The following is a 22060-nucleotide window of genomic DNA, read 5'->3' as shown; positions in this document are numbered from 1 at the left end:
CTGATATAAGTCAAGTATTTGGGGAATTCAGATGTACAATGACAACTTTTTTTAATGGCTAAAAAAGACATTTCTTAAGAAAAATTCCTTTTTGGGGCGCCTGGGTGGCTCAGTGGGTTAAGCCGCTGCCTTCGGCTCAGGTCATGATCTCAGGGTCCTGGGATCGAGTCCCGCATCGGGCTCTCTGCTCCGCAGGGAGCCTGCTTCCCTCTCACTCTCTCTGCCTGCCTCTCTGCGTACTTGTGATCTCTCTCTGTCGAATAAATAAATAAAATCTTTAAAAAAAAAAAATTCCTTTTTGAAAATATGGAATGAACTCAGATATAAATGAATTCGCTGATTGGCCTTCCCCAGTGCAGACTGCCCATCTTATTTGTAACATAAAAATTCTAGGAAGATAATGCCAGTTAGTCTCGATCTTACTTTTGAGCTACTCCTAGAGTAGTGCCTATGGGACACTTAGAAGATAGAATGCCGCTTTAGGGCAAGCTCCATTTCTTTTTCAAAAACATTACCATTTGTTTAGCAAAAATAAAATTTAATCAAATGCTTAAATAATTTTTATTCCTGGAATAGGTTCCTTTCTCTCTGGGCTTGATTTTTAATGAAAATAATTTCCAATATTTAATTTTTCCCTTAAAAAGAAAAAAAAGTCACCTTTCCATTGGACGTTTCTATTCCTAACCACTTATTTTTAAGTCTTAACAGAAACAACTGATGTGAACTTTACTCCCTTACTTTTAGACTCTTGAGTTCCCGAGTCTTTAGAATCTGGGAAACGTTTTAAAGCACTCTGTCTGGTTCAAGAACATTTTGGGGGTGACTTTGTGCATGAACAGACAAACAAGTAATTAAGTGACAAAAGCAGCATCTTGTCTCTTATAAGAATAATTTTCTATACTGTAGCCATTTTCTCCTTGAATTAACCTTTTGTTTTTGTCTGCAAACCCTGAAATGCGATCTGGTTTAATTACTTTTTGACTTGTTAGCGCGCTGCTGGTCGTGCAGAAGGTTTATCCACGTGTCACAACTAACGAAGGTTTCAAAACTCTCCATAAGTCTGTGAAACATCTGCTGTACACTCTGGACTCCCCAGCTCAAGGTACTGTACTTCCGTCTTACTGTATTCAATTATGTGACATGAAACCTGTTAGGAATATAAAGCGGAGTGCCACCGAAGCAATCATTTATAGATGATACCATTCTTGGGTGGGCAAATATGCATGGACTAAATCTGGATCTCTAGCTAATCAAAGAAAGGAAGAAATGGCTGAAAAAGAGGCTGTGAGTTTCTAGAATGTTTATATTTAGGTGAAAATGATTTCTCTTAGCTTGTAAAACTATGTTTATACTTGGTATGTAAAATAAATATCGGGACCAAGCCTCAACAAATAGATTCCTACCACTGTTTGGAACAAAAGCCTACACTGAATTGCAGGATTTTTACCCTCATTTCCAAATTTTGGCTTTTTAATCAGGATGAATTTTTCATTGGTAAAAATGTATCCCTCGGGGTGCCTAGGTGGCTCAATGGGTTAAGCCTCTGCCTTTGGCTCAGGTCATGATCCCAGGGTCCTGGGATTGAGCCCAGCATCGGACTGTCTGCTCAGCAGGGAGCCTGCTTCTCCCTCTCCCTCTCTGCCTGCCTCTCTGCCTGCTTGTGATCTCTGTCAAATAAATAAATAAATAAAATCTTAAAAAAAATGTATCCCTCTACCAGCCATCTTGAAAATACATGATGCACATTAGTGTTTCAATATATTGGTATAAATCTGCTGTCATTCCCAGTAACATAAGCTATCGCATGTTGCTAGTGAGTCATATCATGTCACCTTTGCATGGATGCAATAACATTACTTACCGCCTGCATGGACATACACAGATCTAGACACACAGACACATACAGACAAAAATTTAGGGCCATTAAGAATGAGTCTTCACTTTCAAGTACCAGGTAAAATGTGTGGTTAGCATTTCCTCTTCCGAATGAGTTTAAAATTATGTTTTCTCAGCTGAGTTTGTCAGCTTTCAAATATGTGGATTTTATCTTTAGATTACAAAGTAAGAATTCTGAGAGCATCAGGTCACAAGCTGATTGTTTATTATACTCTTGCTCATTAAACTGTTAGTTTTCATGTGGATTCAAGTTTGGATAGGCTTTGAAGAATTCTCATTGGATGGTCTGACATACCGTTGCAAACCAATTTCTGTAAGGCTAGAGCATTTTTATATCTACAATTACAGAATTAATGACTAGGTTGCAAGATTGATTGTTGTTAAATTTAATGGTCCTGACAAACATTGGGAAAAAATGCTTGCTCTTAAAAAAAAAAAAAAAAAAAGTTGCCCAGGCCAGAAAACCAGACTGTACTAACAAACACTAATTATATCCTCTGTATTTTTTTATTTGCATTTTGAAGACTTGAAAACTTCGAGTTTCTTCCTACAGCTCTTTTTCTTTTCATCTTCAGACTCACACCTTATAATTATATAAAATAAAGGGATAAAGTTAAAAAAATTCTTACAAAGGACAAAAGCCCATCAATGGTCTGCTTAGAAGCCAGAGGAGTAAGCAGCACTTCTAATTAACTGAGGCTTCAAAACACTTTCCCTGGAAAACAGTACAGCTAAATTTTCAATATTTAAGAATGGCCATGGCTCATGTCTGTGTGTATGCTAATAATTTTGGCATGTATCAAAACATGTCTTTGGATGGTCAAGTTGACCGGGAAAGACATTCAAAGACATGTGTTGCTGTTTATAAAATTTGAAGGACTTACAGTCATTTTATAAAGTTTCCTACACTTGTGACTTCATCCATTTGAAGATTAATACAGTAGCGTTAAAGTCAGTTCCTGAAAGTCATTAGCCCAAAATCCCTACTTGCTTTGGTGGAAATTTTTTGGTCTTTGAAAAATTCTTCTAGGTATTTCAGGGAATTCTTTAGCGAACTAAAACACTCTGAAGGCTGAACCAGTGACCTTAATTCAATAATGCAGGGGTCTCTAGCCCCAGGAACAGATAACTGCCATGTTTCCAAGGCCAACTGGTGCCTACTCTTCAGGGCTTTTAGCAGTATTGTGAAAACAGCACACTTCTCCTTCGGCTTTGTGCCAAGTTAAGCGGAAGTGGGGTGGTGTCTCACAGTATAGTTGCCTGGGCTCTCTCTAATGTATGAGAGGGCTCAGATAGCTTTGAAAGTCTCATACCACTCTTTCAAAGAAGGAAAATAAGAAGTAGTACTTTTGTGTCAATGCTAAGTGCTTTACTGTCTTAAATCACTTTCTTCATGAAAATAAGTCTATGAGATAGAAATATTACTCTGTTTTACAGGCAAAGAAAGTGAGGCATAGGGAGACTGGGCACTTCACCTACGTTAGCCACCCAGCAAGGGACTGAACTAAGATTAGAACCTGGATCTGTCTGTCCCCAAAGTCAGTTGCCTTGAACTCTTTGCCAGATGACCTTACTCACATTTACTTCCTGGGACACATGCATACCTGATTCCAAGATATTTCATGTGGTCATGCAAGCACCTGCCATCTTCAGACCTCAGAACAGCTCCCACTTTCCACCACTCTATTGTTTGACTCATCGTGACAGATTCCTTCCCACAGAAGTTTTTCTTTACCCATCCCCCATTCCTTTCTACACTCTGATTCCTGCAGACCTTTCCTATCCTCTCTATCTGAGATTGAACACACTTTAAAATTTCTTTAGGTGACTCCTCATCAACCATGGCAATATAGGAATTCTAATAAAGAGGAAGAAGATTGTCTCCTAATATCCTATGTTAGGGATCGAAAACTCAGCTCTGCCCCAGTCAGGATCCCTGCCTCAGTTAATATGCTTTAGTATTTCTATTTGTAAACACTGAGTTTTGAGAACAGAGATTATCTTTGTGACTCATTGAAGTTTGCTCTTTTGCAAAGTAGTAAATTATATGAAATTACTTCTTTAAATGGAATGCCATCCTTACTGATGAAGAGGTTATCTGTGCACTAGATTTCTTTCTGTTTTAAATATGCCTAATCCTACAAATAAAAAAGAAGTGAAATCTGATTTTTTAACAATCTGTAAAGCTCTCCACTTCATAAAGCCTATTTAGTACATTATTTCTTCCAAGGTATTTTACAGTCCAGAGGGAAAAATGGCCAGGTCCCTACTCATTGTCAAGTTACAAAGTTAACTTCTATTAGTTACTCATTTTAATTGCTTGATGAGGAAGAAAAACTCCATAACCGTTTAGTATACAAAGGCCAATAAACTTTCTCAGCATTACATAAGAATTCAAACTGAGCAAGATTTGATCTTGGAAAAATGGTGTATATACTTTTACATTGGAAATGTGTGAATCTCAACAGAACTCTATCCTTGATTTTTCTAAATAAGCATGCCAACAAACAATAGGTATTACCATTATTAATTAGGTTTATTTTTTCTGGCTATCTTCATTCTTGGTTCTTTAACTCACTGATGCATTGCTACCCCTAGAGTAATAAAATTCAGCTGCATCTTGAGCAGAGCACAGGAAAACTCTGCTCTGCTGAACAGGAAAACTGAAAAAGCCCCTGTGCCAGGTACTAGGAATGGTGCAAGCATGACTCACACACCACTGATACAGAGGTGGACGAGGAAGTCTTTCATTTAGTGATAGTCTCTTTTACACGCATACTAATTTAAATAAACTCATTGATCAGCACCAGAAAAGTATGGATGACTGCATAGTTTTGCATAGGATCTTTATGGAAAGCCTTTAAAACGCACTAACTAGGGACAATGGGAGAACTCAATGCCAGTAATAAAATATCCTATTGAAAGAAATTAGATCAGTGTTAAAAATACCAGCACTGAAATATACTGGATTATAAGGAATAAGTAGTGTCTCAAGAGGAGCCTGCAAGAATTGATCCCATTTCCCTAAAGGGCTGAATGAAAGCTTTGGATTTACGGTTTTTATTTATGCAGTAGCCATTAAAGTACTCTCATGTTCAATTTTTCATGTGAATACTGTTGCACACTTATTTTTTTATGATACAGTGTTATGTGGCAAGCTGAATCAGCAACCTATTTAACTTCGAGGGGCAATTCACAGTGTTGAATTAGACCTTCCCATATGGTTTCCATTAGTTAGCGATTGCCTTCCACACTTTGAAACTTCATATTATTTGAGACCACTAAGAACGGTTCTGTTAATACGAGCCAATTTGCATTCACAGCTGCATTCAGTTGAAATCAGTGACTGCTTTTTGAAAGATGGAAAATATAGATTTGTGATAGCAGATGTTTCCTGAGGCTACATTCTTGACAACTGAAGGCAAAAAATTCCAGTGACCTGGAAGACTGAAAATTGGGCCTCATTTGTTTAACAAATCATGTGGTAGACAATCTGTATTATAGTATTCAAGAGTCATCTGTGCATACAGGTCTTAGGATAAAATAATGTAATGTTTGACAAAGAATTTCTTAGAAATGTATGTGCTTGACCATTGAGGTTATTCTGATTAGCAGGCACCCATTACCTATAAATATTCTGAATGTTTCCAACAAAAAGAGCATAGATATCTTTTGTAATATCTTTTGCAGAAAAATTCTGCAGATTATTCTGCATTTCTTTCCCATATATTTACCTGTGATGATTTTTCTACAAAAAATAAATCACTGAAGCAAATATGTTAAGCGCTTACTGACCTAAATGTCATTTCTGTAGGTGGCTCTGATAATGTGGCACATGTGTGGCGCAAGGAAGATGGGCAGTTACTGTCCCCAAGCAGCTTGGCTGCACAGTAAGTCTTTCTTTGTTGTTTGTTTCTACACTAGTAGGTAACTTGTCTGAATAAGCAGTCAACACAATTTATCAATTTATATAATTCATTTATCAGTTTGTAAGACTTTGAAACCGAAAAATCCACTATTGACGGACCAAGAAAGGCACATAGCTCGAAAGTAGTAAAGTTGAAACTTATTTTTTCCTATTATCTGGGGACATTTCTGGAGACTACAACATGAGCTTCTCTTTTTTAGTTGTAATATTGTATATAACTAGATCCATTGTGTCCTGTCTGGATGGTTCTTTTTTTTTTTTTTTTTTTTTTTTTTTTTTTTTTTTTTTTTTTTTTAGTTTATGTTTTCTATTTATTTATTTTTTTTTCAGCGTAACAGTATTCATTCTTTTTGCACAACACCCAGTGCTCCATGCAAAACGTGCCCTCCCCATCACCCACCACCTGTTCCCCCAACCTCCCACCCCTGACCCTTCAAAACCCTCAGGTTGTTTTTCAGAGTCCATAGTCTCTTATGGTTCGCCTCCCCTCCCCAATGTCCATAGCCCCCTCCCCCTCTCCCAATCCCACCTCCCCCCAGCAACCCCCAGTTTGTTTTGTGAGATTAAGAGTCATTTATGGTTTGTCTCCCTCCCAATCCCATCTTGTTTCATTTATTCTTCTCCTATCCCCCTACCCCCCCATGTTGCTTCTCCATGTCCTCATATCAGGGAGATCATATGATAGTTGTCTTTCTCCGATTGACTTATTTCACTAAGCATGATACGCTCTAGTTCCATCCACGTCGTCGCAAATGGCAAGATTTCATTTCTTTTGATGGCTGCATAGTATTCCATTGTGTATATATACCACATCTTCTTGATCCATTCATCTGTTGATGGACATCTAGGTTCTTTCCATAGTCTGGCTATTGTAGACATTGCTGCTATAAACATTCGGGTACACGTGCCCCTTCGGATCACTATGTTTGTATCTTTAGGGTAAATACCCAGTAGTGCAATTGCTGGGTCATAGGGTAGTTCTATTTTCAACATTTTGAGGAACCTCCATGCTGTTTTCCAGAGTGGTTGCACCAGCTTGCATTCCCACCAACAGTGGAGGAGGGTTCCCCTTTCTCCACATCCTCGCCAGCATCTGTCATTTCCTGACTTGTTAATTTTAGCCATTCTGACTGGTGTGAGGTGATATCTCATTGTGGTTTTGATTTGTATTTCCCTGATGCCGAGTGACGTGGAGCACTTTTTCATGTGTCTGTTGGCCATCTGGATGTCTTCTTTGCAGAAATGTCTGTTCATGTCCTCTGCCCATTTCTTGATTGGATTGTTTGTTCTTTGGGTGTTGAGTTTGCTAAGTTCCTTATAGATTTTGGATACTAGCCCTTTATCTGATATGTCGTTTGCAAATATCTTCTCCCATTCTGTCAGCTGTCTTTTGGTTTTGTTAACTGTTTCCTTTGCTGTGCAAAAGCTTTTGATCTTGATGAAATCCCAATAGTTCATTTTCGCCCTTGCTTCCCTTGCCTTTGCCGTTGTTCCTAGGAAGATGTTGCTGCGGCTGAGGTCGAAGAGGTTGCTGCCTGCATTCTCCTCAAGGATTTTGATGGATTCCTTTCTCACATTGAGGTCCTTCATCCATTTGGAGTCTATTTTCGTGTGTGGTGTAAGGAAGTGGTCCAATTTCATTTTTCTGCATGTGGCTGTCCAATTTTCCCAGCACCATTTATTGAAGAGGCTGTCTTTTTTCCATTGGACATTCTTTCCTGCTTTGTCAAAGATGAGTTGACCATAGAGTTGAGGGTCGATTTCTGGGCTCTCTATTCTGTTCCACTGGTCTATGTGTCTGTTTTTGTGCCAGTACCATGCTGTCTTGATGATGACAGCTTTGTAATAGAGCTTGAAGTCCGGAATTGTGATGCCACCAACTTTGACTTTGTTCTTCAATATTCCTTTGGCTATTCGAGGTCTTTTCTGGTTCCATATAAATTTTAGGATTATTTGTTCCATTTCTTTGAAAAAAATGGATGGTATTTTGATAGGGATTGCATTAAATGTGTAGATTGCTTTAGGTAGCATAGACATTTTCACAATATTTATTCTTCCAATCCAGGAGCATGGAACATTTTTCCATTTTTTTGTGTCTTCCTCAATTTCTTTCATGAGTACTTTATAATTTTCTGTGTATAGATTCTTCGTCTCTTTGGTTAGGTTTATTCCTAGGTATCTTATAGTTTTGGGTACAATTGTAAATGGGATTGACTCCTTAATTTCTCTTTCTTCAGTCTTGTTGTTGGTGTACAGAAATGCAACTGATTTCTGTGCATTGATTTTATATCCTGACACTTTACTGAATTCCTGTACAAGTTCTAGCAGTTTTGGAGTGGAGTCTTTTGGGTTTTCCACATATAGTATCATATCATCTGCGAAGAGTGATAGTTTGACTTCTTCTTTACCAATTTGGATGCCTTTAATTTCTTTTTGTTGTCTGATTGCTGAGGCTAGGACTTCTAGTACTATGTTGAATAGCAGTGGTGATAATGGACATCCCTGCCGTGTTCCTGACCTTAACGGAAAAGCTTTCAGTTTTTCTCCATTGAGAATGATATTTGCGGTGGGTTTTTCATAGATGGCTTTGATAATATTGAGGTATGTGCCCTCTATCCCCACACTTTGAAGAGTTTTGATCAGGAAGGGATGCTGTACTTTGTCAAATGCTTTTTCAGCATCTATTGAGAGTATCATATGGTTCTTGTTCTTTCTTTTATTAATGTGTTGTATCACATTGAAAATTCATGGAAACAAATGATAATGAAAACACAACAGTTCAAAATCTGTGGGACACAGCAAAGGCAGTCCTGAGAGGAAAATATATAGCGGTACAAGCCTTTCTCAAGAAACAAGAAAGGTCTCAAGTACACAACCTAACCCTACACGTAAAGGAGCTGGAGAAAGAACAAGAAAGAAACCCTAAACCCAGCAGGAGAAGAGAAATCACAAAGATCAGAGCAGAAATCAATGAAATAGAAACCAAAAAAACAATAGAAAAAATCAATGAAACTAGGAGCTGGTTCTTTGAAAGAATCAATAAGATTGATAAACCCCTGGCCAGACTCATCCAAAAGAAAAGAGAAAGGACCCAAATCAATAAAATCATGAATGAAAGAGGAGAGATCACAACTAACACCAAAGAAATACAGACAATTATAAGAACATACTATGAGCAACTCTACGCCAACAAATTGGACAATCTGGAAGAAATGGATGCATTCCTAGAGACATATAAACTACCACAACTGAACCAGGAAGAAATAGTAAACCTGAACAGGCCCATAACCAGTAAGGAGATTGAAACAGTCATCAAAAATCTCCAAACAAACAAAAGCCCAGGGCCAGACGGCTTCCCAGGGGAATTCTACCAAACATTTAAAGAAGAACTCATTCCTATTCTCCTGAAACTGTTCCAAAAAATAGAAACGGAAGGAAAACTTCCAAACTCATTTTATGAGGCCAGCATCACCTTGATCCCAAAACCAGACAAGGATCCCACCAAAAAAGAGAACTACAGACCAATATCCTTGATGAACACAGACGCAAAAATTCTCACCAAAATACTAGCCAATAGGATTCAACAGTACATTAAAAGGATTATTCACCACGATCAAGTGGGATTTATTCCAGGGCTGCAGGGTTGGTTCAACATCTGGATGGTTCTTTTATGCCTCTGAGGAAAATCTAGGTGGAGGTCGAATTTCCAACTTTTTTAAGGTCTTTCATTATGAAACTTGTATAAGCATCCAATTTTTCACATTACAACTTACTTTATTTTTTAAAAATCACAATATTTCTTATGTCAGTCAAGATAATACAAAATTTGTTTGCTTCTGTGGCATTTGCATAGGTAAAACCGTTTATAGGTAATTTAATTTTGGACTCTTATTGGGGCATGTAAATAGGTTGTCCTAGAAATAGGCAGTGGAGATGACAGCAGCAGCGTTGGCTTCTGAAGACCATTAACGTGAGCCGTGCTCTGAAGTAACTGTATGAATCAAGGTGGGGAATGAATGCGCACGCCTGTGGAAGCTGACGGAAGGAAATTCCTGTAATCAAGGCAAATTTAGAGAGTAGATGGCCTGTTATGTAAACGTTGTTTCAGCCCGATAAAGCATACTATTGACATTTTTAAAATTTCAGTCCCAAAGGATAAATTTCTGTGCTAATGGAAATTTGTACAAATAAAAGCAAATAGTAGGACTTATTTTTAGCCATTTATTATTTTTTTTTCTGAAATAAGATCTATGCAGTTGTTTATAAACTTTCTATTATTTGGTGAGAAGTTCCAATTCCGGATAAATTCTAGGCAAATTCCATAAACAGCCACCTTGTATGTCTGCTCCCACATTTCTCCTCCCCTAAGGTGGTTGAACCAGGTGCTCTTTCCAGAGCAATCAAGCAACCTTGTACAATTTCTCCCTAGCTAGAATGCCGTGTTCCAGAAAGTTGGGGCTTTTATCCACCATTCCTTATAGAGCCATCAAAAATACTTAAAAAAAAAACACCTTTGTATTGAAACAACTGTATGCTTATTGCTGAAACCAGGTACCTTTTTATCAGAGCCTTGAGACATCCACAGCATTGATAACACTAGCACTTCAGATCACAAATTCCACAAACAGTGTACCTGCTGGCAGCTAGCTGACAGTTTATTAGAAAGAATTCAGTACTTTTAAGATGGTTCTTGTTGAGATTGATGAAATTAAGGGATTTTTTATCTTTGGAGATCCTTTCTATTCCCATTTTAAAATAGTCACAGAACAGCAAAATTTGGCATAAAATAAAGGAATTTTTTGGTCCAGAATTTTCAAAAGAAGCCTGCTTAAAAATATTTTTCCCTCATTGCTCTTCTCTCTTCTTATTTTTGTCCTAAGGTTATGATTTGTATTATTCTGATGGTATATGTGTGCACACTCACACATGGACACACACATAAGCTCATCCTTCATGGCAAACATTCTTGGAAAATAATAGGATTATATACAAAAGATGCATAAATAGTTTAAAAGAATAATTAGATGTTTATGCTAAAGCAGTGGCATATACATACGGAATCTTAATTTTCAGAGTATATTAAATGTAATCACCAAAATCTTGACAATCAGATGTTCTTCCTGAAGCTAAGAGAATGGCTTAGATAATATTTCAAGGTCACTTTTAGTGCAACATTCTTCTGCTTCTATTTTAAGCTTGAAAATTCACCATGAGAATCCCTTGTGTTATTCCACATAGGTTAGATCTGTATTTCCGTATTGAGCACTATAGCAGGATGCAAATGGTTCTGTGCTATAGTAACTACAACACATGGAAATGGTTACTTTTTTTTTCTTTTTTGAGTGTGGAAGCTGTCAATTATATTTATTTATTTTTATTTTTTTAAAGATTTTATTTATTCCTGAGAAAGAGAAAGAGCAGAGTGAGAGAGAGCACAAGTGGGGTATGGGGCAGAGGGAGAAGCAGACTCCCCGCTGAATAGGGAGTCCCACTCGGGCCTTAATCCCAGCACCCCTAAGATCATGACCTGAGCCGAAGGTGGACGCTTAACCCGCTGAGCCACCCAGGCACCTCTAGCAATTGTCTTTAAATGAAGGTCAGCTATCTGGCCAATTAACTGTGCTCTGACTGCCATGTTAGAGACTCCTCTTGCTGTAGATTGTATTTTCTCTTTAAAGTTCTTCAAGGATCCCGTGGTATTAACCCACATTTCAAATACCCCTTAGGGTATTTAAAATGCTTTGACATTAATGCGAACATTTTCCTACATGTTTCCTTAGCTATACCAGGATAAGGCTCTTTCCTTAGTATTTGAATAAAATCTAAGTTAAAAATCTGACAGAACTAGTTAATTTATATATTGTGCAGTTTGATTCAAAGTAGATGATCCATAAATCAGTTATTGACATTTATGCTCTCTCTCCTGTCCATGAAATTCAGTCACAGACACTAAGGGAAGGTGTTACAAAATAAAGAGATGCAGCCTCATAGTTGAGGTGACAGGGCACACACAACACACACGTATTTACTCACTCACGATGATGCCTCAGAAATCCTAGACTGTATCTCATATGCCAGTCAGGCTGAAAGGAGACCTGAAAGTGGTTAATTTGGAAACACTGAATTGGTTGCTTAAAGAAAAGGAAGGAACTTTTCATTGTTCATTTACATTCTACTAGTTTTTAAAGTCACAATTAAATAAATTTAAATTTATTTGAAGAATGTTATAGATGGGGGTGCCTGGGTGGCTCAGTGCGTTAAAGCCTCTGCCTTTGGCTCAGATCATGATCTCAGGGTCCTGGGATCGAGCCCCATATTGGGCTCTCTGCTCAGAGGGGAGCCTGCTTCCTCCTCTCTCTGCCTGCCTCTCTGCCTACTTGTGATCTGTCTCTGTTATAGGTGGAAGGGATTAGAGGTTGTTCAGCCCCCTACATCTCATTTTACAGAGGAAGGAACTGAGGCCCAGAGGGGTTTTCAGATTTAGAGGAAAAAAAAGAAAAAAAAAAAAAGAAAAACATACAAGACTCATAACGTTGTACTTATATTGAAAAATTATTCATCATTAAAAAAAGGAAAAATTATTCATTGTTTATCTGAAATTCATTTTTTAAAAGATTTTATTTATTTGACAGAGAGAGAGCACAAGTAGGCAGAGCGGCAGGCAGCGGGAGAGGGAGAAGCAGGCTCCCCGCTGGGCAAGGAGCCCGACGTGGGATTTGATCCCAGGACCCTGGGATCATGACCTGAGCTGAAGGCAGCCGCTGAACCACCTGAGCCATCCAGGCAGATTTAACTGGGAGTCCTGTATTTCATCTGGCTACCTTAGCCCCATAATTTTTTCTTTCATATGAATGTCCCTAGAAATAATATTATAATCACTTATGATTGGACATTAAAATAACTAAATCTAAAGATAAATCCCATGGAGAAGTAAGCATGCGGAGGATGCAGAGCGAGTGTGCCCTTTAGGCCAGATGGAGGAAGATGTTCTACTTCACAGTTTTGTTTTGTTTTTTTTAAGATTTTATTTATTTATTTGACAGAGCGAGATCACAAGCAGGCAGAGAGGCAGGCAGAGAGAGAGAGAGAGAGGAGGAAGCAGGGCCCCGCTGAGCAGAGAGCCCAATGCGGGACTCGATCCCAGGACCCTGGGACCATGACCTGAGCCAAAGGCAGAGGCTTGAACCACTGAGCCACCCAGGCGCCCCTCTACTTCACAGTTTTAATGCCCATGTCAACCAGCGCCAAACAACCAGGGACTTAAATGATCTCAACAAAATAGCTTTATCCTCTTTTTATATGACTCAGTTTATATATTCTTTTCTAATTCTGTAGGCTCCTACTACTGGAAAGCTTTGAAGATGCTGTCTTAAATATATCAGCAGATAGTCCTTACATTCCTTACTTGGCATGTGTGAGAAATGTCACTGACAATTTGGCCAGGGGATCACAAGGTAATACTCTACTTACTACTCAAAATGCTGCTTAGGGTTCTAATTCTGTTTTAAGACATTTGCTTAAAAAATAAAGAGAAGGATTTTTAAAAGATTTTAGTTTCCATATGTATGAGTTTCAGTTTGGTAGTTTGATATATGAAGGTAATATTAATTGTGATATTATATTATTACTTCTGTTCCTGCTGCTGGTACTTCTGGTCACCTGGAGAAACTTTAATGTGCAATGACCATATAATAGAAAATATGATAATGACCACCCAGACAAACTTGCCAAGTTCCTGGAATTATTAGTAGTTCATATAACCCTTCATGGCATTTTCTGTGTCCCTAATAATCTTATATATCAAGAAATAATGAAGAATGAGCAGGTGTAAATTATTTATAAACGAAGGATTTATGTGTGGCAGACTGTTTTTACTTCTATCCTTATACGCCTTATTTTCAATTTTCTGCCTTCATGGACAGTCATTAAGATGGCATTTAATCAGACGTCTCCTTTCCTTTTTCAAGAGAAAATCTTGATTTTCGCACCTTTTCCAAAGGGTCTACATTCACTTTGCCCACACCAAAATAATTCCTTGAGACTTAATGGCAAGAAATGGCACAACAAATGTTTAAGCATGGTGTCTATTTACTAGGCATGAATTAATCAAGGTTGGAAGGGCATATATGTGTCACAGTGATTATGAAATCTAGTCTCCCCCAAACACTTCAACTTAACAGTATATTCAAAAGTCAGAAATAAAAGTAGATTCAGTTCACGAAGAGCCAAAAGTGCATAGTACCTTTGCTAGAAATATTTTTGTCTCTAAGCAGAATATCTATGAATATTTTAAAAATAATGAACTCTGTAGTCTCCATGGTTCAAGGAAAGGTTAAATTTTCACTTGTCTTATATTTAGATTGAACTAGGCCATTATCTTAGGAAAAACTTAGCAGTAAATTAGGATAAAGGTGTTTTTCAAATGGGCTTCCTAAGTGACCTTGCAGTTCACATAAGGTAACTCTTTACTCTTCCTTTACAGAAAATTTAAGACTCCTGCAATCCATGATTTCATTTAAAAAATCTTTTCTTCAGAATGATTTTTATGAGGATGACTTTTCTTCAGTTCCTGAAGTCCTGAAATCAACAGTAAGTCATGAAAGAAAAAATAAATAAATAAACCTTGACATTTTCTGTAATACTCTGGCAAGATATATTTTCAGTTTAAGTTTTAAATCTATGTCTTTATAAATACTGGTCCTATTTTGACTATATTAATGCCAGAAAAGGGGGGGACAAAAGCATTCTTATGCTATAAAATGGCATTTTGTTCTTAATTAGTGGATATCTGCATATGAAGTGACCCATAAAGGCCTAATTACAGTATTCACATACATAAAGGAATGGCTAATAATATAGTTATCTCGTTAAGCTTTGTAATTTCAGAATAATATTCATGATATGATTTCCAATTTAAGTTTGCCTCAGTTTTTAAAAGTATAAAAGTTGCTCTTAAAAGCTGGTGTTTAGACTTCAGTGTACAGAAATCTCAGAAGTTGACTAACCTATTTTTATTGTCATCATCAGCAGAAACTAATAAATCATATTAAGATATATGATATTAAACAAAGGAGGGAAAGCAGCAGAAAAATTTTAAACTCTGAAACTTGAATTGGTTCAAATTTATCTATTATTCTCTGTTTAGCTCATGCATATGAGCTTGATATATAAGTTATTAGGGACACAGAAAATGCCATGAAGGGTTATATGAACTACTAATAATTCCAGGAACTTGGCAAGTTTGTCTGGGTGGTCATTATCATATTTTCTGTTATATGGTCATTGCACATTAAAGTTTCTCCAGGTGACCAGAAGTACCAGCAGCAGGAACAGAAGTAATAATATAATATCACAATTAATATTACCTTCATATATCAAACTACCAAACTGAAACTCACATCATTTCTTAAATAACCCTATTAAAATTTGAAAGCAGCTTTCCTAGTAAGAACAGCAGTTTAATTGAATTTATGTAGGCAGGGATAAAGCAAAATTATAACTGGTTTATTCAGGGCAAGCAAGATGACTTTCTGTATAGTCAACATGGTCCTAATTAAGTAGGCATCCAAAACATATGTCCATGTGTAGTATAAGTAGGTAATGCTAGTGAGATTACCTACATTTTGTCCTGGTCTTCTACACAAATCAAAATTTCTAATGCTTCTAATTTAGCAGTATCTTAATTTGTTTGTGCAAATGAAAAGGAAGTTATGCATTCATCTGGAAAATTCCTACTCATCCTTCAAGGACAAGTTTAAATGTCACTTCTATAATATTAGAGTATTGCCTCTCTCCCTGCTTCCCAGCCAGGATAATGGCCTTGTGTGCACATAATATTTATCCATTCATTCATTCAATCCATCATCTGTGGTCCCATAACACTAATCTATTTATTCAAAAGACATAATCTGTAACCCCAAAGTCCTTACACCAATCCACTTTAGCAGATGGGAAAGCAGACCAATAATTATAACACAGTGAAATAAGCCTCGTGATATGTGGATGGACAGGATTCTGTGTATGGAAGTGTGAGATTTAACTTTGATTGTGGGGGATGGGGATGGAGAGAAGAAATCTCATGGAGGAGATAATGCTTGCTCTTAATGGGCAGAGTGGGATTAGGTTGCAGTCCTGCATTTCACACACAGAGACCTACATTTGTTAAGATAGAGGTGTGAACCTGAAGGACAGACATGTTCCCATCTGGAGAATAAGGTGCCTATGGGAGAGACAGGAAAGGGGACTGCAGAGAGATAGGGCCCAGATCCAAAAGTCCTCTTTCTGCTTAGTCACGAAGTTTGAATCTGGTCTGGAAAGTTGTGCATTTGAAGGAAGTAAATTTTTCATTTTAGAAAGAGGTTGCTCTTAGAGGACTATGGAGGACTATGGAGGACAGAATGGAGAAGAGCCAAGTAGGTGATTTTTGCAGTAACCTAAGCAAAAAGTGAGCCCTGCACTTTGTCAGTGGCAGAAAAAGAAGGAAGAGACAGTTTGAAGAATGGGGTAGGAGGTTAGGTGGCACAATGCAGCAGCCAGTGGGCATAAGGAAGAGGAGTCTGATAGCAGTGAGATTTCTGGCTATTGAAATTGATTACTTAGCTTTATAACTTGATGTGTAAATAAGGTCTGTTTCCCTCCCTAGAGGGTAAATTCAGATAAAATGTTGCCTTTTGTATCTCTAAAGCCCCATATTTAGCACATAGTAGGAGCTTGAGACAACTCATGGATGTGTGAACAAATGAGGGTGTTAAAAGAGTCTGGTGGTGTAGTTGTGTCACCTGGACAATTACTCATTGTGGTTCTCAACTTGTAGTAACTAGGCAGCACAAAATATACACGAGGGAAATTGGAACAATCCATTCTCAATCATTTACACTCATGGAATGGGAGATAGATGTGAGAATAATTTAAAACAGCATCCACGTGTTGAAGATACTGCTCTACTTGGGGGTTACATTATGAAAAAAGTTCTAGAAGCCACAGAAGTGGAAATAAACACAATCCTGTCCCTTGGGTAGAAAATCTGTTGTCATTTACAAGCATGGCTGCTGTTTTCAGTTGACAGAACCCCTACATTCCAGGACTGTAAGCTCCCTGAGGACATTGTTAAATATGTTCCTCTTCTCTTGTATTCTCAGCACCAGGTGTATGGACAATTGAAAATGTCCAGTGCATATCACTGAAAGAATGAAGATAAATTCTTACAGTTTTACAGCAGGAGATGATTTTAAGTTTCTTGCTTATCCTTCTCTGGTAATTAGTGTCTTAATTGTGACAGTTAGGGCCTACCCGTTCTAAAGCTTTACTTGTGGCATTTCTAAGAAGGTTTAGATCCTCCAAAATGTCAAATGCTTGTCATTCAAAAGTGACTTCTCCTGTTCCTACCCCTCTTTTCTAGTACTAACATTGAACTTTTCCTGAGCTTTTATGTTTTCTTCTTTGTTCATTGTAAGAAGGATAGCTTCCTGATTGGGGAACTACACATAAAGTGGATATTCCCCATATTGGGCAGAAATATGGGTAACACAATATTTTTATTATAACACCTTTAAATTTTTAAATAAGTTCCTTTCCCCTGCATTTACTTGCCAAGAGCCCAGGAGCATTGCTATTTTATCAGTTTTATACCTATGATATTTTGAGAATTTCTTTTTTTTTTTTTTTTTTGAGGTGGGGTGGGTGCAGAGAGAGAGGTAGAGAGGGAACTTTAAGTAGGCTCCTTGCCCATCGTGAGCCCAATGCAGTGCTCAATCTTACAACCCTGAGATCATGACCTGAGCTGAAATCAAGAGTTGGACACCCAACCAACTGAGCCACCCGGTGCACTGATATTTTGAGTTCTTATTTAAATGTAACTTAACGTTTCTGTTTCAGATGCATTCAGGGACCAGGGGCACTGGGGAATTCAGTCACAGCTGGACATGGAGTTAGTTATGGGTCGTTGTTCAAGTTTGACCTGAACCTTTCTTCACATTGTGGACCAGGGTCATGATAAAGGAGAGAAGGACTCTACATGAGGTTCTGACAAACCCACAATCTGGATTTGACACATACTTTTGAAGAGAGAACTTTAATTCTTTGAATTTATGATTATTAATGATCCGTGAAGCTTCTAAAAATTTAATGCCTACATTGCTTTTAGAGGAAAGTAATAATAAATAATGGCAAATACTGAATGACTATCGGGTTGCTCCTTGATGCCCCACAACGTATTCCACATTGACCCTGAATTAACCCTTATTTCAGAGAACCAATTCTACTTCAGTAGCGTGGCTACACTTCCATTTTCTCCTTCAATAATTTTTATCTCATCAAGCAAGGATTATACTGTATGGACTTTTACTGGTTTCTTACACATGTATGTCAAACTTGGAATTAAAAAATATATTTGGGTCAAAATATATACATACATATGTATTTAGGTCTCTACTGAGTAAAAGTCTCATATTTACTATACCCTCAAAGCTTGATTAAAATATTGGGCTACCAGTATTTATCCTTTGATTTATGAAATCACTAAAAGCCACTGGAGGATGTGGCAGGAAGGCTTGGCTCCATTCATTAAAAATTTAATTATATCTAGTATTTGGAAAATCAAAGGAAGGAATAGAATGGCAAACACGTAGTTACAGCTGATAAAACAATTGGACCTGTAATGGAAATTTTCTCACAGCAGTGACTAGTGAGTAGAATTTTAATATGCATGAGGCTATTTTAGATAGTTCAAAGCCAGGAGTCAATTAGAATATTAAATACAGTAAAAAATAGACCAATGATATTTACTATCTAAGATGATTAGTGTTTAATTGCTCCTGCCTACATGTAGTTACTGTAAATCTTTCATCTAAGACACATAATTGTGCCTTTCCCATTTGATATATGGAAAGAAACATCCCTAAACATTTGCTTGTATCATAAAATATTTCATTTTTATTGAAATGCAACTTCTGATTGAAATTGAGTTGCAATGAATGACACTTAAGTGTTGCTCCAAATTATTTGACCTTCCTTTCTCTCTCTCTCTCTTTTTTTTTTTTTTTTTTTTTTGAGAGACAAAGGAGGGGGAGGGCAGAGAAAGAGAGAGAGAGAATATCTTAAGCAGACTCCACATTCAGGATGGAGCCCAATGTGGGGTTTGATCTCATGACCCTGAGATCATGATCTAAGCTGAAATTAAGAGTTAAATGCTTAGCTGACTGAGCTCAGGTTCCCCAAATTATTTGGCTTCTTAAAAGGAATAGCTCCAGGGTAGCTTCCAAGCACAGCAGAACTTCTAAGTACTTCCAGAGAACAAAGGCACCCAGTTTTCCTCAGTAGATAAGAGGGTAGAAGATAGTGTCCAAAACATTGCCGACACTTCCGAAAATCCAAGTTTATTCCCGTCCATATTTTAAACACAATCTAATTAAAATGTACTCTTATTAAATGCAGTGATTCACATGCTGCATTTTTCAAAAGACTTTTTTCTTGTCAATGAATTTTTTTTAATTGTGGTAAAATACATGTAACATAAAATTTACCACCTGAAGCATTTTTAACTGCACAGTTCAGGCTTGTTAAATACATCCAGTCTCCAGAACTGTCTTTTTTTTTTAAGATTTTATTTATTTGACAGACAGAGATCACAAGCAGGCAGAGAAGAAGGCAGAGAGAGAGAGGAGGAAGCAGGCTCCCTGCTAAGCAGAGAGCCCGATGCGGGGCTTGATCCCAGGACCCTGGGATCATGACCTGAGCTGAAGGTAGAGGCTTAACCCACTGAGCCACCCGGGCGCCCCTCCAGAACTGTCTTAATCTTGCAAAACTGAATACCTATACCCATTATCATGATGCCCGTTCCTCTCTGCCCCTGGCAGCCACAGTTCTACTTCCTGTCGCTGTGAATTTGACTACTCTACAGTCCTCATTTAAGTGAAAACATCCAGTGCATTTGTCTTTTTGTGACTGGCTTATTTCACACAGCACAAGGCCCTCAAGGTTCATCCATGTTGTAGCATGTGTCTGATATTAAGGCTGAGTAATATCCCATTGTGTATCTGTATACTGCATTGAGTTTAGTTCATCTGTCAGTGGACACTTGGGTTGCTTCTGCCTCTTGGTCAGTGTGAATAGTGTTGCTGTGGACCTGGGTACACAAAAATTTGTTTGAAACCCAGCTTTCAGTACTTCGGGGTATGTACACAGAAGTGGGATTGCTGAATCATACAGTAATTCTGGTTTTATTTCTGAAGAAACCCCATACTGTTTTCCACAATGGCCACATCATTTTCCATCCAGCAGTGCACAAGGATTCCTATTCCTCCACATCCTTTCCAACATTTGTTGTTTTCTTTCCTTCTTTCTTTTTTACTTACAGTAGCCATCCTAATGTGTACAAGGAAGAAAGACTTTATTTTGCCAAACCCGCTCTTCTGTCTGCCTTTCCACATGATTTAAAACATAAACAAAAATATAAATTAGTTGAAGTATTTGTGATTTAAGTGAGATAAAACTAAATCACCTCTTTTTTAACCATTGAGTCTACAAGATCTGAGTTCAGTTGAGAAATACAGGTTTAATAGGTCCAACAGTTTTATAAAATTCTAAAGAAAGCAGTAAACTCAAATGACAGGATATAATGCTTTGCAATAAAACTTGCCAAATGCCAAGAAATTAAACACAAATGCACAATTTTTTTAAAGTAAATCAATTTTGGTTACTTATTATCAACTACCAAATATTTATAATAATGTAACTAATCTATTTCCTGCTCCTTCCCCATTCTGGCAAGCTGTCTCAGCTTCGAAACTTGACCGAACTTCTTTGCGAATCTGAAACTTTCCGTCCAATAGAGAGAATGTGCCAGCTCTCTGACGTGAACTTTGGGAACCTATGTGAAGAAAGTGCGTTTCATGTGCAGCTCCTCGAAGCAGCAGAACTTGGCACCGAAATAGCAACCAACTTACTGTACCATGACAATATTACATCTAAAAAACTGAGGGATTTGCTTACTGGGGAGCCAAGCAAAATGAATTTAAATATGGATTGGTAAGTATCTTCATTGCCTGTTTCCTTGGTGAAACCCTTTCTCAGGTAATTACGGATACGCTTAGTGCAGTTTCTTCTCCTCTTCTGCTTTGTTCCAGGTTTCTAGAACAGGCACTGCAAATGAACTACTTGGAAAATATCACACAGTTAATGCCGGTCATAGAAGCCATGCTGCATGTCAATAACAGCGCAGACCCGTCTGAAAAACCAGGTGCTTCCCCATTCATATTTTAAGTGCTGTCTTAAAAGAATGCATGTGATTCTTATGGTGCAATTTAAGAAAGGCTTTTCCGAAGTTCCCAACCAAACCTACTTTGTATCTGCCCTTACACATGAGAAGTCTGACTTTCAAATACGGTACTTGTCTAAAATAAACACACAGAAAGCCAGCAGAGGATGAAATAGGGAAATTTGGTTTCACAGCAAAAAGATCTTCGAAATTTTAACTAGTTAGACCATTCACCTTTTATTTCTCTGATATATTAAAGCGCATTAGCTAGGATGGAATTTATTTACTTCATGAAAATAATCTAATTTAAAAAATAAAAAAGACGCACTGCTGTCTATAGAAATCTCAATTCAGAACCTATTAGTATTCTGAGCATGAGGCCCCATGCAATACGTTTCTTCTTTGCATAATACCTCAGTACTGAAAAGAAAGGCATTCAGAATTTTGGACAACAGGCAGCCACAAAAATTTGAAAGGCAGTAAGTCGGGATACTTCATGAAGAAGTCGAAAGATATTTGCAGGATGAAGATTATAATCTGCTTAAGTAAAGTCAAAATATTATTTGTTATGAATGACCCAAATATGAAAAAATTATAATCAGTGTCCTAGAAAAGTTGAAGTTAAACGCATTCTATTTAAAAGTGAGGTAAGGACTATTAAAAAATCCTTTACAAACTGTAATGTGCTGGACAAAGTTAAGGAAAAGTGCTGTGCAGATTTAATGTTGCAGATTTAGCAACCCTTGTCCTAAGTTGACAGTATTATATGATCTGAGGTTGGAAAACATTTTGAATTTGTGTGATGCTTTAAATCAAATGGAGGGATATATATTTAGTGCTTTATGTGATCAAAGTCTGGGAGGAAACCATATTTTTTTTTGAATCAACCTTGTAGACATGTAAGGAAAATTTATAACCCAGGACAATCTGTTACCTTGGGCCAATGATATCATAATTGGAATTAGTCTAAATCAGATAGAAAT

General features: G+C 37.5%; 1 protein-coding gene across 1 annotated transcript in view; it reads left to right on the top strand.

The window, feature by feature from the left end:
• Positions 1-22060, top strand: part of ABCA12 (ATP binding cassette subfamily A member 12) — a 176551-nt gene that overhangs the window by 77441 nt on the left and 77050 nt on the right. The window contains exons 8-13 of the mRNA XM_046019118.1: positions 990-1102; positions 5711-5786; positions 13160-13278; positions 14307-14413; positions 20592-20848; positions 20947-21059. Coding sequence (XP_045875074.1) covers positions 990-1102; positions 5711-5786; positions 13160-13278; positions 14307-14413; positions 20592-20848; positions 20947-21059 — 785 coding nt within the window. The remainder of the gene's footprint in view (positions 1-989; positions 1103-5710; positions 5787-13159; positions 13279-14306; positions 14414-20591; positions 20849-20946; positions 21060-22060) is intronic.

Source organism: Meles meles, chromosome 9 (assembly GCF_922984935.1).
Source record: "Meles meles chromosome 9, mMelMel3.1 paternal haplotype, whole genome shotgun sequence".
Classification (NCBI taxonomy): Eukaryota; Metazoa; Chordata; class Mammalia; order Carnivora; family Mustelidae; genus Meles; species Meles meles.
Note: the sequence above shows the minus strand (reverse complement) of the source record. Positions and strands in the feature narration are given on the sequence as shown.